At 43.2% G+C, this 17,103-nt stretch overlaps 1 protein-coding gene and 1 long non-coding RNA gene across 18 annotated transcripts in view; one reads left to right on the forward strand and one right to left on the reverse strand.

Annotated features, from left to right (window-relative positions):
* CACNA1C (calcium voltage-gated channel subunit alpha1 C) overlaps positions 1-9,230 on the forward strand; it is a 724,164-nt gene extending 714,934 nt beyond the window's left edge. For 16 of the 17 annotated variants that reach the window (XM_034780951.1, XM_034780978.1, XM_034781008.1 and 13 more), the window contains 3 exons: positions 510-613; positions 3,741-4,067; positions 4,365-9,230. In XM_034780951.1, coding sequence (XP_034636842.1) covers positions 510-613; positions 3,741-4,067; positions 4,365-4,661 — 728 coding nt within the window. In that variant the 3' untranslated portion in view covers positions 4,662-9,230. The remainder of the gene's footprint in view (positions 1-509; positions 614-3,740; positions 4,068-4,364) is intronic. The other variant, XM_034781034.1, reaches the window with a different exon arrangement.
* Positions 1-16,122, reverse strand: part of LOC117882632 — a 32,508-nt gene extending 16,386 nt beyond the window's left edge. The window contains exon 1 of the long non-coding RNA XR_004647063.1: positions 15,438-16,122. This is a non-coding gene — a long non-coding RNA (uncharacterized LOC117882632). The remainder of the gene's footprint in view (positions 1-15,437) is intronic.
* Positions 16,123-17,103: the final 981 nt, after the last annotated feature.

Consider the following 17,103-nt stretch of genomic DNA (forward strand, 5'->3'; position numbering starts at 1 on the left):
AGCTCCAGTTCATTTGCAAATTTGACACCATCAGATCAGGATTAAACAAAGACTGTGAATGGCTATCCAACTACAGAAACAGTTTCTCCTCCCTTGGTGTTCACACCTCAACTGCTAGCAGAGCACCTCACCCTCCCTGATTGAACTAACCTCGTTATCTCCACACTGATATATACCTGCCTCTAGAGATTTCCATTACTTGCATCTGAAGAAGTGAGGTTCTTACCCACGAAAGCTTATGCTCCCAATACTTCTGTTAGTCTCAAAGGTGCCACAGGACTCTCTGTTGCTTTTTACAGATTCAGACTAACACGGCTACCCCTCTGATACTTTTTCAAATACAGTTGCTCTAGCAAGGTGCAAGGTATCAAGGTAAAGTGGACAGGGCCTATAATGGGAATTTTTCCTCTACACCCCCAGAAGTATTACACTGATACCAAGCTCAAGTCAGAGAGTCTCTGTAATATGGTGTGAATGATGATCACAGTTCTGTGCCATTGGCATTGCAGGTCGAAGAGCATCTTTTCACTTGGAGTGTCTGAAGAGACAGAAGAACCAAGGTGTAGATGTCTCCCAGAAGACAGTTCTGCCATTGCATCTGGTACACCATCAGGTAAGATTTAATTACTAAGCAGCGGCCAACCAACCCAGCTGAACATTTAACATTTGCAGTGCTTACCAATGGCACCACTAGCCAACCTCTCTGAAACCATTAGAAACCAATATCAAAGATGCTGTTGTTAGAAATTGTTTTTGTGCTCCAGTCAGCTCCTGGTTTCAGGATTTTCATAACTCCCAGAATAAAGCTGCAGGAACGTGCTCTTCAAAGTTGGCAACATCAATCAGTACCTGACATACATGAAGGGGAAAAAAACAAAAACCTAGCTAACATCTCATGGTACAAATAGTTAGCCAAATCCATCCCTACTGTAACTCTATTGACTTTGATGAGTAAATGGAGAGGGACTACCTCCACTTCAGTACAAAAATAATCAGTTACGCTAATCATTTTTAAAAAGTAAACTGATTACATGTAACTAGTCAGTTTCTTAAAAACCCTGACAGAGACATACATCAACTTAGTGCTTTCTGTTTGGACATATCTAGATGATTAATCCGCTGTCAAGTCAGAAGTGAACACCTGTCCTTTGTTTGATACTAAACTGTCTTTCTCGGTCTGACACTATAATATGAAAGCTATTGCAGAAACAGTTTTCATATGGCACTACCAGCCTTGGGACACTTGATGTTCCTGTTGGTTGATTGAACATTTCTGGGGTGCTCTTATTATCTGTAGAGTAGTATTAGTATATGTGATTCTTAAAAAGCACATAAGAGGGTAAGGTCCCTGCTTCAAGGAGCGTTCAGTCTGATTCACTGAGTCCAGTACACAGGTCAACAGTTCAATGCAAGAAGGCCTTGTGGAAGACTATACTGGGGAAGCATGTCCTTCATTTCTTTGACTATCAGGAACTCATGGTGCTGCGACAGAAAAACCATCCAGTATTCCACCCCATCAACATTCCCTCTAGTGTAAAAGATGTTAATGCTACAAGAAAACTCCACTATCAGAATTATGGTCTTCTGGGCTTGGTAATATTGATTGCTGCTTCCTTTCAGTGGGTGAAATTAAGATTTGCACTGTCCATTGTAAACAATCTGTTAATTTCCCATTAGATATTAAACACTGTAGGGTGTCTTCTCATTGTGAATACTTGAAGAGTTATTCATAGGAAAGGCTCACACATATTGATATATGAAGGATATACACATATATAACTTGCTGTGATCCTTCAAACACTCCTGGAACATTGTCAGTATTGTACTGGTTGGAAACACAGCTTGTATTATATTTCTGCAACAGGCTGAAGAATCAGTTCAGTTGTGCTTAGGGTGACCAGACGTCCCAGTAAAATCAGGACTGTCCTGATTTGTACGCATTTGTCCCATATCCCGATCGATGTTTGGTCGGAACGCAATTTGTCCCAATATTTCACACTCCTGTTTTTTGTTTGTTTGTTTGTTTTGTTTTGTTCCACCGGCAGGACCCTGCTTTTGTTTTTTTTTCCTCCCGCTCTGCTGGCGGGACTCCGGGACTCCACTTTTTTTTTTTCTCTGTTGGCGGGGACCCCCCCACCATGTGTCCCGATATTTTCTTCATCCCATCTGGTCACCCTAGTTGTGCTTCTAACCAATCTAGGACCCATCCTGCAGCCTGTTCAATTAAATGGAGCTGCTTATGAGAGCAGAGACTGCAGCATTAGGCCTTTAGGGGGAGATATTCAAAAGGCCCAAAGGCCAGTTAGGTGCCCATTTTATACTGAGAATTAATAGGAGCTGGGCAATTAGCTGCCTTCTGTGCCTTTAAAAATCTCACCCTTTATGAAAAATGTTTGGGTAACTGACCCATGGCACTAATAGAAGACTCTTCTGTTATCCCATTTCTTTGCGTGAAATCATCAGCATAGCATATTTAGAAACCTTTCCTGTTTGTGTTAAAGTCAGTTGCCATTGATTTCAATGGGAGGAGGTCTGGAAAGTTAATGATGGAACTTTCTGCTTACAGATAGTACAAAATCACAACTTTTTATTTTCTATGGGTTGGCTTCTGATTCCCTTGCTCACACTGAGTAGTACCTTACTCTATGAGTTGCCCATTGACTTGTGGAATAAGGTACCATTCAAGGTGAGTAAAAGTATCAGACTCTGGCCCTATGGAAAAAGGGATTTCTTTGAATCACTTACTTAGTTAAAAAGTACTACATGACTCATGAATTATGTATTTAAATTCTTTTGAGGGACTGGGTGGCTCAGGGGACTAGTAATGGATATTGATCTTTTCACCAATAGATCACTACATAAATCCAAAGCAGGTTGGTTTTAACTGAAATTTATTACCAACTAAGGCTGTGTCTAAACTAGCATTTATGTCAGCAAAACTTTTGCTGCTCAGAAGTGTGAAAAAACACACCCCACCCCATCCCAAGCAACATAAGTTTTGCCGGCATAAGCACTCATGTGCACAGTGCTATGACAATGGGAGACGCTCTCCCGCCAACATAGCTACCGCTGTTGAGCTGGTTTTATTATGAGAGAGCTCTCTCCTGTTGGCCACACAAGCGCTCTTACAGCGGCACGGCTGTATCGGTACAGCTGTGCCGCTGTAAGCTTGTAAGTACAGACATGGCCTTAGTGTCGCTGGAGACCTAAATGAAATGAGTTGATAGTCTCAGTTCAGTTTCTAGAGTAGATATCACCAAAACACATCACCACAATTAGCAGTACATGATGGTGGTGGTAAGATCAGAAGAGGGGTCAAAGATTAAAAGGATGTGGAAAATGAACTACCATGTCACCCTACGTCGGAAGTGGTGGTCTCTCCGGAACAGGAATGAAGGTACTCTGGCAGGGTTATGTGGGAGAAGTTTGCACTGCTGCTAGTTTTGCTGTACCTGTTCCATGGACAAAGAATGTCAGTCTCTAGAGCTTTTGACCCGGCACATTTCACCAGAACAAAATAATCCATTTTTAACGGAATCTTTGTAATATTCACAAAATGGATCAGCAGAAAACAGAACAGTGTTTTATTACCCACAGCTGTATTACACAGAGGTCAATCCATCTAAGTTCCCAATTAGCATAAACCCATTCAAGCCATCCTTGTAGTCTTTCCTCACTGCCTAGTCATTCATGCTTCTAAGAGCTGGCTACTACTGCATTCTTTCTCTCTCTGTCTGAAGGCACTAGCAGTGGCAGGGCTGAGTCCCCTGCTCCAGAGAAGCCATTCCCCAACAACGTTCTCCCCCCGGTTGTGTGCCACGCCCCCTGCTGTGCCCTGTAGCCGTGGCTGGCCACAGAAGACCATCCCGACTTTACGGCTTGATGGAGTGGAGTCCAGTGAGAAACTCAACAGTAGCTTCCCATCAATACACTGCAGCTCCTGGTACTCTGACAGCACCAGCTGCAGCAGCCCTCGGAGAGCCAGGCCGGTCTCCCTCACCGTCCCCAGCCAGACTGGAGGGAGCAGCAGGCAGTTCCACGGCAGCGCTGGCAGCCTTGTCGAAGCGGTAAGTCAACAAAGTCACAGCGGCATGGGAATGACTGCAGCAGCAACTAGAAAGGAGTCATCTTTAGGGCTGCTGTAAGAGGATAGGTATTAGTAGTGCAGACAGCAGTGCTGGGCTTTGGTAGCCATTTCCAATCAGTGCTTGGTGGCGGGAGTAGGAGGAGAGAGAGGTTTGGTTGGGAAAAGGGAATGGCCAGGCAGGAGCTGGGATGGTGGATGGAAGGGTGATGGGACTGATGATGCTAGTGCTAATTTGTATCTTTGTGTTCTGTCTCTGGTTTCCCACTTGCTTTTGAAGGTCTTGATTTCAGAAGGACTGATGCAGTTTGCGCAAGATCCAAAGTTCATTGAGGTCACAACCCAAGAGCTAGCAGATGCCTGTGACATGACAATAGAAGAGATGGAAAATGCAGCAGACAACATACTCAATGGTAACAGCAAGCAAAGCCCCAATGGCAACCTCTTGCCTTTTGTTAACTGCAGGGACCCAGGGCAGGACAGTGCAGGAGAGGAAGAGGAAGAGGTGCAGAACCCGGATTGTAGAAAAAGTCAGGAGGAGCTCCAGGACAGCAGGATTTATGTCAGCAGCCTGTAGTTGCCAGGGCTGAAGCGATGCTGGTTTTTTATTTGTTTCAATGTTCCTAATGGGTTTGTTTCAGAAGTGCCTCACTGTTCTCGTGACCTGGAGTAACCGGAACAGCGTTCTTCATTCATTTCTGTTGGGACGAGTCGCAGAGTTGGGTGGTGTAAGAGAGCTTTTCAGGAGCGAATACAACCCCAGCATGTGTCCATGAGGAGGAGGAAGAGGTGGAGGAGGAGAGCCAGCTCCCGCTTGTTCTCAGTTGCTGCACAAGGAACAATGGCTGCTTCCTGAATGCAAAGGAGAACCTCAGCTTCCTGTGGATGGCCCTAGCCAAAAGGACCCTGCATCAAACGGGTGTCTTTCAACTTTGCTTGTAAAAATCATTTTGCACATATTCTGTATGAGCCTCACCGTCTCCATAAAGCCAAGGCCCTTTTGATTTGGAATAGAATGATGGACTTCCTCTGCTGTGGATTCCAGTACCTTGTTGGGGAGGAGGAAGCAGAAGAAGCCTTAGGGGACATGAGAGGCAAATGGCAACACTGCAGGAAGGCTTGTTGACAGAAAATGCAGAGACTCCCAGGCAGTGGTCTCTGCCAACCAATCAGAGCTCAGGCAGTCACTTCTGCCAACCAATCAGAGCTCAGGTAGCCATGTCTGCCAACCAATCAGAGCTCAGACAGCCAGCTGTGCCAACCAGTGGGAGAGCAGGTAGCAGGCTCTGTCAAGCAGAGCTGAGGCAACCTGCCCTTTTCTAAGTGAGGTGGTGTTGGGCTTATGTAGATCTCTCTTTGTTTTTGCAGTTTGATATTTTCTTGAAAGCATGTTCCAATTTTTATTTTGAATATTTTTGTTTTGTTTTGGAGGGAGAGGGAAGAAAGGCGTGTTTACAAAATTTTGTAACCACCTACCCTTTTTGTTTTGTTCTGTCTTCACCTTTGCAAATGTTAAATTGGTTTGGTTACATTGTATTATTTAAACTATTTTTTCTCCATTGAAATTCGGTAGAAGCTATAATGATAGAAGAGTTTTATCAACCATTATGTACACCAAGAATTTGTAATTTAATTTGATAGTAATTGAAATCTCCTTTTTTTTGTTGTTGTTTTATAATTTAAAGATAGTAGGCAATGCACTTGATATAGTCTTGCACATTTGAGTGATTGATTTGGATTCTTTTTAGTGCTAGGTATTTTTGTGAGTGAGTGTGTGAGCGGCACTGAGTGAGCGTGTGTGTGTATGTGTGTATAAGTGCAGACAGTTCTCCACTTCCTGGTTTTACCTTCAGGAGATCTGTATCTGGGGCCATTTGAATGCAAAAACAAACCACTGTCTCTGCTTTTGAAAGGGGAATCAGTAACTCTTTGCATTTTCTGTTCCACAAGATATGCAAAAACAATGCAATAATATTAATTTTAAAATACAATTGTGAGTTGTGTTGGCATTAAAACTGTATAGAAACAAAATTAAGGGGAAAAACAAACAAAAGTGAGAAGGAGTTATGCTTCAATATATTCCGTGTGATGTTTTATTGCATTGATAATGTTTCTGTTGAAGAAACCGTAATACTTGAATTCAGGTCAGTTTCAGTATTTTTCAAATATTTTTTTAAAATGAATTGCAATTGTGCCAAGCGAATATAATGAATTGAATTAAGTTTGTTTTAAAAGATCACTTCTTGTATATTTTGCTGCATGTAAAGTAAATCATTTCGTATTTGGAGTGTGCCAAGCTTTACCTTTGAACTTTTAAGTGCTTTTCTACGTGTGGTTGGGGAAATGGGTACTAAATATTTTTTTTCATTTTTTAATTTGTACAATGAACAAAGTGTACCTAGTGTAAGTAACTAGTCTGCAATCCACTGACAGGTTGAACGTTACTGATTTTGCATATCTTGTGTTCACTTTCCTTTTTCCTCACTCCCTTAAACATGCACAATTAATTTCTGAGTAGAGTATCTTGCTTCCTGAAACCAGGACATTTTATCCAGTCTTCATCCTCTTCCCTGTGCTCAGATTCTCTCAGTATTTCTTCTCACTAGGGTGGCTAAATCCATATGCCAAGCTGATCTGGTAAGATTTCTAGGAACTCAGCTGGCACCAGCAACTCAGGGGGGATGGGATTATAATATATAATTTCATATTTCTTTCACTGAATCTCTAACTCTTGGTCATCAATAATAGAGTTTCCTGGGGTACATAACAGGCAAATGCAAGAGGCAGAGTCATTATCTAGGGAAAATAATCTAGCTCTGCCCTTGACTGATATTCCAGTGTTACTCAAGAGAATTGCTCTGGTACTGCTCTCAGCTGCAGACACAGAGGGTTAGTGACATGAGCCCATATTTTGCACTCCAATGTGCAATCTCATCATTCTCCTCATACTTGAGTTTATGGGCCAGGTTCTGGACCTCAGTCATACCATTTTAAATCTGGCATAACTCCACTGAAGTCAATGGCACTATGTCTCCTGCCCATCTCAATCTTGTTATTGAATCTGAACTTCCTCTTGTCCCTCCTGTGCCTGGCACTTGTCTCTAGTGACAAACCAGAAGAGAAATATGTAGATCTTATGCAACTTGCTGGGTTTTCCTTGGAAATGGATTCTTCATTTGAAACCACTTGAAAAACTACATCATGTGGAATCTTGGCTGTCTATGTCTAAAACTCTCACAAGTTTTGCTCCATTTTCCAGATGGATCCCAGAGTTGCAGATCCGTACTGAATAAAGAAGAATGATCTGATTCAGGAAAATCAGAACCAAACTTTGATCCAAAACTTGAGCTTATTGTGAGATCTGAAAATGTTAAGTTTATTATGTATATTGTTTATATTTTCATTTACCTCTGGACTTTCCTGCTCTTGAATGGGGCCTAAAGGAGAAACAACAAAGGGATATTTTTGGTGGTATTGTATTCCCAGTGGTATTATCAAGTGGCCAGCAGCACTTCAATATGTCCTGGATATCTTACAAGGAAAAGCCTCTTCTCAAGAGATTTTTATTGAACCAAAGAAGCTTGCATCAGTTTAGCTACACAGGGGGAGAGGGGGGTCAAAGTCTTGAAATCCAAGACTTACCTAGGCAAAATTATGCATAGACATCGATCAGCCAAGTGCTGAGCATTTTTACTTGTTCTTTACTGAGACAAACTCTCATGGAGTTTTGCCTGTGACTTGCATATGGATTCAGGGTTTTATTTCTGGTACTTATCTGATCCAAATCAAAGCTCCAAACCTTTTGAAGGGTCTCCATTCTTAGTGTTGTGATGCATAGGTCCAGTGCTATTGAAAATGAAATAGCCCCACTGCTAATCACCTATTTCTGAGAGGAAGTCAGGTGGCAGAGTCTCCCTAACTCATTCTCTTTGACTGAATAGTTCATTTGATGCACATTTAGTGGTCACATTTGTTGGTGCTCATCACCTCTGAAAAACAAGCTACTAATCTGTAGTAGTCTTTGCTGAAGTCAGTGGGAGCTCTGGATGCTCAGCAGGTGCTCGTTTCCTCTTAGGATTTGGCCTCAGGCTAGAGGATGAAGCTTACATCATCTACATCCTTCTGTGAAAACTCCTATTCCCTCAATGATCACGCCCTGCAGAGGGCTGGAGAAACCCCATCTCTCTACTGAACAGTCCTCTACACCCTACTGATTTAAATGCTTGTGCAGAGAGGACAATGCAGATGAAGATGATATTTATAATTTGGGAGTGGTACAAAAATCAGAACTTGCTGCTGCCAGCTGTGCTAATTTCACTCTCTTTGGAAGATGGCAATTCATTTAGGTACTTTCTGACTTACAGATTGCAATAGGCCTGAGCAAAGAGCTACTGCCTCCTTCAAGTGGGGCAGGGTCTGGGCCATGGTGGGGAGGAGAGGGCAGGTTTAGTTCCCTGGCATGTCTTTCCTGTCCCTGTTTATTGGAGCAAGTGTCAGGTACAATCACTGCGCAGTGGATGGAAACATTGAAGAAGTGAATGATTGAGGAGTTTTGTGTACGGAATAAGAAAGGAGGAAACAGTCTTATCTTCATCATTTGAGTGTGGTTGATCTGCAGCTTGCTAACAATACACTGCAGACTAAAGACATTTCTTACAAAACAACATACCTGCTCTCTTATCACCCCTGGTCATTACTCCAGGCAGCACCAGGCCAGTCACACTGGATGCATTTGTTTTTTCTTCCTTATTTTGTATGGCTGCCATGATGGAAAAAGTGGGACTGATGATTCAGAGCTGGAGTTTCCTTATCCACAGACCTTTTCTGCATCATCTGCCTCTTCAGCTGGACATATGAATGATGATGATGATGTAGATGCTGCTGCTACTGTGAGGGGTTCAACCTGTTTCATTCCCCTGCCCGACCGCACCCCAGTCTGGAGGGACAGTTGAAGGAGCGCCATGTACAGAATCGCATCTATTTCTGCTTTGTTTTGTGACTCAAAACCCTGCCCCTTCGATGGCTATGACGACAACAACAACAACAAAAGGGCAAATGCATTTTTTTACATTTCTTGATAATTTTCAAAGCAATGTATCATTGCTTTCTTTAGACTGATGCCAATATAACAGTTGTATGGGTCTCAGCCAGGCTCCTGTGTCTTTTCTGACTGCTAGTTTCAGATTGCTGTGTGAAATGTATGCATGTTTGCACACAGACACAATCCCACAAGGTGACAGACTCACAAGCCAGCCAGATTGCTAACATGCTTTTTACATGCAGTTGGAGGCCTCTTGCTTCTTACCTATATATGAAAAAACTAATCAGCAAACCAGAGAATATTCTTTAATGAAGCAGCCACATTTGGTTAGAACTGAATAATATAATATATATCCACAATACAGCCTTGACTGTCTAAGTGTCATGTGGGACACCGAGTAAGAAGTTTGAAAATCAAGGGATTTTAAAGCAATTAACATCTATCAAGGAACCTGAATCTACTTCAGATAGTTGTGAGTTTTGATAGGTTCAGATAATCAAGATTGTAGTGCATATAAAGAAAATCATAATTCCAGTCAAAAGATCTAAATCACTTCTCACTAATGTCAGTGTAAACCAAGTATAATTCATTTGAAGCTAATGAGGTAATACTGATATCACACCAGTGTGAAATCAGAATCAGGCCCAGAAAATTTATTTTTTCTCCCTGAAGGAGCCTGACTATAATTTTTGCATAAACCTGAGCTGCCTATGTTTTTCATTTTTATTTTAATATCTGATTTTAGTTGGCTTTGTAAGATTAATTAAAAATGGGAATTAATTTATAAGCCCCGGGATCAAAACCGTTCTTATCAGAAGTCCAGTCCCAAGGAAGTCCCTCTGCTGCTGCTTTGTTTCTGAGGATCTTACAGTAAGAGCCATATGGCCTCCCTGCTTCGGTGGGCCTGACATGGGGGCACGTGAGAATGGCTGCACAGCAATGAAATGCGTGGTGCAGCACTAAAAACAGACGGGTCTCTAACTTAACATAAAGAGGTCTGTGGTATCATACTAGGATGAAAGAACAGGAGTACTTGTGGCACCTTAGAGACTAACAAATTTATTAGAGCATAAGCTTTCGTGGACTATAGCCCACTTCTTCGGATGCATCGGATGCTTATGCTCTAATAAATTTGTTAGTCTCTAAGGTGCCACAAGTACTCCTGTTCTTTTTGCGGATACAGACTAACACGGCTGCTACTCTGAAACTAGGATGAAAGTCTCTCCTGATATTAAATTCAGTGTCCTGTTCAAAGCCCCTATTCTCCCCACCTTGTAGAGACTTTGCTTATGATGAGCATAAAGAGAAGCCCCTCTTTAGAAGTGAACAGTCCTGTCTAAAGGGCTACCCGAAAAGTGCATCTTCAATAAGCAAACTGCTGTAGGCATTTATCTACTTCAGCATTACAAATGACTTCACGGGAGGCAAAAATCAATAGCCCACAATCTCGCCACATTCTCACACTGTTGCTTCTTTGTTCCATATCACTCAGACAACCTGCTTTCATTGAAGTCCATCACATTCTCCAGCCACTGCTTTCACTTGGTTCAGGAGCAAACTGGCTGGGTCATAGGCCAAATGCTATGCCTCAAACACAGACCAGGGCAGACATGCCTCCTTCCTCGAACAGATGCTCGCCCAACCTTCAAACAACTTCCTTCCTATGCAGTAACCTTCCCAACCATCTTCCCCTACTTAGTACAGAGCCCTCCCACCACTAGTCTTCTCATCTATATGATAAATGTCCTGAGTTGTCCAGCCAGGCAAAATGTAATCTATTTCCCAGAGAGACTCCGGGGCCAGTTTGCTCCTGGCTCAGTCAGTTAGACTAGTATTCAATACTCCTTAAAACCTCTCAATGCCATGACCTCTTGTGGAAGTGACACATGCAGGGGTGTCCAGTCCAGCTATGATCATTGGAATGGGGGAAGATCTCAAATAACTAAAAGTGAGATTTTGAATATCACATTACAAACTGCTGCATCACCCAAGAGAGAGACTTTTAAAACTGCCTTAACAAATGAATTCAAAATGAGGGAGTCTCCCTCCAAATGAGTGACACATGGCAACAACAAAGGAAAAGCCATTTGGGGGAGTGAAATCTGGCTGGAAGTGGCTGGAATCCAGCTTAATTCCAGAGGTGAAAACATAGTTTAGGGCCTGATCCTGTAGTACTTACTCAGGATAAATTCCCCTTGACTTCATTGATTAAAGACTGCAAGATCAGGACTTTACAAGGCAGAGGTGGGTATTTTCTTGCCTGCATCTGATTAATTTGGGGACTGATCCTGCAAGGTGCTAAGCACATGTATTTCCCATTGGCTTCTGCGGAAGATTTGGTTGCTCAGCATCTCTCAGGCTCAGCACTTGAACATCATTCCTGCTCGGACCATCAGCTATTAATGTTGATAAATGTAGGTGTTTTGCCTTCATTTTAATTGCCCAATGCTGTTAAATGAACTGTCCTAGATATACGCCACCCCAGATGTAAGTCTCCTCTCCCATACTTCTCTCCACCCCAGATGTCCCTATCATCTTCACTGAAGCCCTTCCCAGTACTAGTTCTTTACCACATCCCACAATTTTATACCCAGGTTTCATGAAACCACAGAAATGCTTTTGTAAATAATGCTGTACAGTTTGTAACTGTAAGTGTACGCCTGTCATCGGTGCCAGAGTCCGGCTTGCCCTCTCGCACGTTTTAAAAAAATCAACGACGAAAAGTTAGAGCAAATGGCCCACAAGTGAGCGATAGGGTCATCTCTGTGTGGGACAAATGTATATTCCTGTAAGATTGCATTTTTATCTAAGGAATGATGTTATTTTAAAAATTGCTAATAAATTTCTAAACAATGCCTAGATTGGTTTAGTATCTGTAAATTTTATCATAACTTCTTTTACAAATCCATCCCCTTCTTTCAACAGTGTCTAAAAACAAGCCAAGTGCCTGCAAACCCTTATTCACTTGAATAGTCACATTGAAGTTAATGGGATTACTCATCTGATTTAAGAGTTCGCAGAATTGGGTCCTTGGTATTGACAAGACTATCCTGATAAATATCACCCTAGAAAATTCAGTTACATTTTATAGTAGAATGACCCTAATTACATTGTAGTTACTCTGTAATGTCTGACTATAAAGTGTAACTCATGTAGTTAACCTTCTGGCAATAGGATTTTGTGCTACATATATATCAAAATGTATAATTTTTGCATAATTAAAATTAAATTAATACCTTCAGCATGAAACTAACAGGCTATTAAAAAGTAATTAAGAACAGGAGTACTTGTGGCACCTTAGAGACTAACAAATTTATTTGAGCATAAGCTTTCGTGGGCTACAGCCTACTTCATCGGATGCATGTAAATTTGTTAGTCTCTAAGGTGCCACAAGTACTCCTGTTCTTTTTGCGGATACAGACTAACACAGCTGCTACTCTGAAATAAGTAATTAAGTCACCTATTTAGCTTACTGATTATATGAATTTGTGGCACAACTATCCTGAATTTTTTTTTTATAATTCCAGTGGAACAACACTGTAATTACGAACACAGTATAATAAACCATAGGTAATTACAGCCACGGTATTGCAAAGCGATTCAGAAAATTCTTCTCCAAAACAAATCAATGATTCTTCTTCAACTGTTTGTAAATAGCCTCTGATCTTGGTAACTAAATGTTGCAACTGGGGGGGAGGGTCCTCCAGTGCAGACCATAATCACTGGAATCTTTCATGCAGCATGAGGCTATGAGGACGAGGTACAGAGACACAAGCCAAACTCACCACTGGCATAAGCTGATCTAATGTCATTGAAATGGAGTGGCATTTTCTTATCCAAGGACTAAATTTGGCCTTCAGTTAGAAACTTTCACCACAAAACCATGAGAAACTGCCTTGGTCTCAAATTCCATTACAACCCGAACATTCAGCTCAGATTTGTTGAAAAGTTTACTTATCTGCGACCCATTTCAGGATCAAGTGAGCCAGGTGATGGTTTTGTGTTGAAACCATGTGGAATGTGTGGTTTCAATGCAAAAATCAGGTGAAACTCCGAGGTTTAGAATGTATTTGAATTTCAGGTTGAGGATGTGTTCAGACTGAAACTCAAAGTGAAACCTGTGGCGGAGGAGGAACTCCATGTACAACAGCTAAAAGGTTTGCACAAGCCCTTGTGAACCAAAAGTACTGAAAGTTACTCCCTACCATAGGGAGATATCGTACTATGCACTTTCATAACACCTTCCACTTGAAGACCTCAAACCACTTTAATCCAATGTTTATGAATTAAAATTCACATCACCTCAAGGAGGTTGTTATATCTCCAGTTTACTGATGGGGAAATGGGCCCTGAGAGGTTGTGACTTCCCCTTGGATACATCTGAAGTCAGTGACAAATCCAAAAACAGAAGTCAGTTCTATGACTTTTCAGCCCCATGATTTAGCCACAAGACTATCCTTCTCCTAGCAATAATGTGACTGTAATACATAACTAATTCACAGTTCACAGCAAATGCCGAGGTAAGAAGAGAAAACTAGAGTCCACCTCTGGCTAGCCTGTCACAGGATGGCCAATTCGAAGTCTGCATAACGCTGTGTGTTAATGGATCTTTCCCCTGGGCACTCCAGCCTTTGACAGTATGGCAGTGCCCTGGCTTGCTCTTTCTGTCTGTATTCCAATGGGCAATTTACGGTCAGAGTTAGAAGGAAAAAAGAAAGCCAAGAGCTCTGAGAGGCACTGACTACAGGCCACTTGTTGATCTTTTGTTTTTTAAAATCTGCCCCAATAGGCAATGGGTTTTCAAACATGCGTGAACGGAAGACATGAAAATGGGAAAATAACATAAACATTGTAAATGAAACACAACAAGCCTAGGGATTTATAAGGAGATCTAAAGCCTTTCATCTCTAAATTCAAGATGGCTTGGATCGGCAGTCATGGGAAGTGGTTACTATCTGATGACTCCATGAATTGTGGTCTCAGCAAAGTTGCATCCTCAGCACAACCACAAACTGGCACTTTTACTTGCAGCCACCACAGAAAGGCAGAGTATTAAATGAACAGAAATTAATCTGTTCTCTCACCCCTAAGGTGGGCCCTTCCATAATGTAGTAGGAAGAGAGCCTGAAACATAAGTCCTTGTATCAGAGGGCTGGTATGAGGCAGGCCCTGCTCAGAATCTGGCAAGAAGAGGGCTGATATTGCAGAAATACACATTCCTAAGAAGTGCTAAGCACAGAGTACTTACGCAAACACATCCCAATATCAAGTGGTACCAGAACATCCCGATATCAAGGATGATACAAAAACATTCCCCAAGGATAACAGAAACACACTGACCCCTCCTAAAAGATCAGGTCAGGATGACACAACGTAACTTCTTTATCTCGGGTTATAAAGATGTATCTCAGAGGGCGTATTTTTGGCCAGCCTCGGGGGCAGTGGAACATCCTGCCACTGACTGAGCTGAGTCCATTTTCACAGGCATACATGTCTTAGTATCCTTCTAGAGTCTGCCAGGTGCTATTACAGTGCTTTGTCAACAACCTGGCTGGGTGCCTTCGTACCTTAACGGATCTTGTGGTCATTGGGCAGTTCACTTGAGGTCTGCTGTGCCAACTGTCTGCAGAGCTGGGACAGCACACAGGGAGAACACACACATGCAGCCACACGTGAGAGTTAATGTACATGGGTTCAGTATGGCAAAGTTTTCTTTGATGCTTTGTAGCTAGAGAAATTCAGTCTCCAGCACTGTCAGAACAGCACTTACCATGAGCAATAAATTAACTAAACTGAATAATACAAAAGTTTCATTTTGACTATATGTGGACAATACAGACCAAACAATAGTTGGCTGGTGAGAATTTCAGCTTCTGTATTCTTTGCTTGAGTAGGTTCAAGATGTAAAAGGCTTTATTTTCCATTGCCTTGCACTTTGTGTGGTCACTTATACCTGCACAAAGTTTAAAATGCGACACAATCCCAATAGTAGCATCTTACACCCACTTTGCATAAATATAATTGACTACACAGGATGCAAAGCAGGGGAGAATCAGGCCCTAAATTCAGCTCTGGATTGAGTTTGATTAAGGAGTTCAAATCTGGGGTTTTCATTTGGCTCATAAATAGAAGGGCCATTTGGAGAATTTGGCTCTGAAGCCAGAATTGGTTGAAGGCTATCTTTATGCTGACTGTGACAGCAATGGTTACCACTCATTAGCTACGTTTCCTTTCCTCACATCAATATACCATGAACCCACAAAGGAAATTGTTTACCTTGTATTTTTCTCTTTGCAACTGAACATAACCTACCTTTAGGATCTTACGGGATTCAGTGTCAGGGCCTCCAGAATTTTACCCTTCCCCAGACACCTATAATGAACTGTTTGAACAGGATGGCCAGGTCATTAGCTCACTGTTTACTGGTTAGGTGTGTGGAATACTCAGGAGGCTCAGACATCAGAAAACTTTGATTGGAGTCCACATTGCTGCTGAAACACAAGGTAATTTTCAAAACATGCTCGCTCCAACACTTTCTTACTCAAACATGTTTTTTTGGGGTGAGCAGGGGGCAGGAAGAGTGCCTGTTCCAGGAGCAGAAAGCCGGGAAGAGAGTGTCTCAGTGGAGGCAGTGACAACATGTTTAAAAATAACACCTTCCCAGAAACACATTCGGTGCCTGGAACAGATCTCAGACCACCTTGTACTCTGGGATCCCCCGCAAGACAGATTCGGACTGCTCCTGTGTGGGCGCACAGAGTAGAGAAGAGCACGCAGCGACTCCTGCCCTCCTACGGATCCCCCCTGCAGGGACAGCCACACGCCTGCGATGCGTGGTCCTGGGGCACATGGTGTGAGGGAGTCACCCAGGGCCAGTGCAACCATTTAGGCGACATAGGCGGTCACCTAGGGCGCTAGGATTTGGGGGGGGGGCGCCATTTTCTTCGGCCGCCCCGGTCACTGCCAGCGTTTAGGCGGAGGAAGCTGGGGCAGTGGAGCGCAGGGAGGGTCGCCTGCAGCAAAGGGGTGGGGGGCACGCAGGGGAACCCCTGCCCCAGCTCACCCCTGCCCCGCCTCTTCCTCGAGCACGCAGTGGCTGTTTCACTTATTCATAGATTCATAGATTATAGGACTGGAAGGGACCTCGAGAGGTCATCGAGTCCAGTCCCCTGCCCTCATGGCAGGACCAAATACTGTCTAGACCATCCCTGATAGACATTTATCTAACCTACTCTTAAATATCTCCAGAGACGGAGATTCCACAACCTCCCTAGGCAATTTGTTCCAGTGTTTAATCACCCTGACCGTTAGGAACTTTTTCCTAATGTCCAACCTAGACCTCCCTTGCTGCAGTTTAAACCCATTGTTTCTGGTTCTATCCTTAGTGGCTAAGGTGAACAAGTTCTCTCCCTCCTCCTTATGACACCCTTTTAGATACCTGAAAACTGCTATCATGTCCCCTCTCAGTCTTCTCTTTTCCAAACTAAACAAACCCAGTTCTTTCAGCCTTCCTTCATAGGTCATGTTCTCAAGACCTTTAATCATTCTTGTTGCTCTTCTCTGGACCCTTTCCAATTTCTCCACATCTTTTTTAAAATGTGGCGCCCAGAACTGGACACAATACTCCAGCTGAGGCCTAACCAGAGCCTAACACTTCTCCCGCCTCCCAGGCTTGCGGCGCCTAAGCTGATTTGTTAGTCTCTAAGGTGCCACAAGTGCTCCTGTCCTTCTTCCTTCAACCCGCAGCAGCCTCCCCACGGCCTCCGGCCACTGCGGCTCCGCACTGCTCCCTTCAGCAGCTTTCTGTAGCGCTGCCCCGCCTCAGCGCTGCGCCCCCCGCCCCCCGCCCCCCGGGAAGACAGACCGACAGACACAGACACACACGTGTCTAGTCTCCGAGCCCAGCCCGCCCCACTCCCCCAGCGCAGCCCCGGCGGCCGGAGGGGCCGATCACGGCCTTGGCTCTACAAGCCCCGCC

This window comes from Trachemys scripta, chromosome 1 (assembly GCF_013100865.1).
Source record: "Trachemys scripta elegans isolate TJP31775 chromosome 1, CAS_Tse_1.0, whole genome shotgun sequence".
Taxonomy (NCBI): Eukaryota; Metazoa; Chordata; order Testudines; family Emydidae; genus Trachemys; species Trachemys scripta.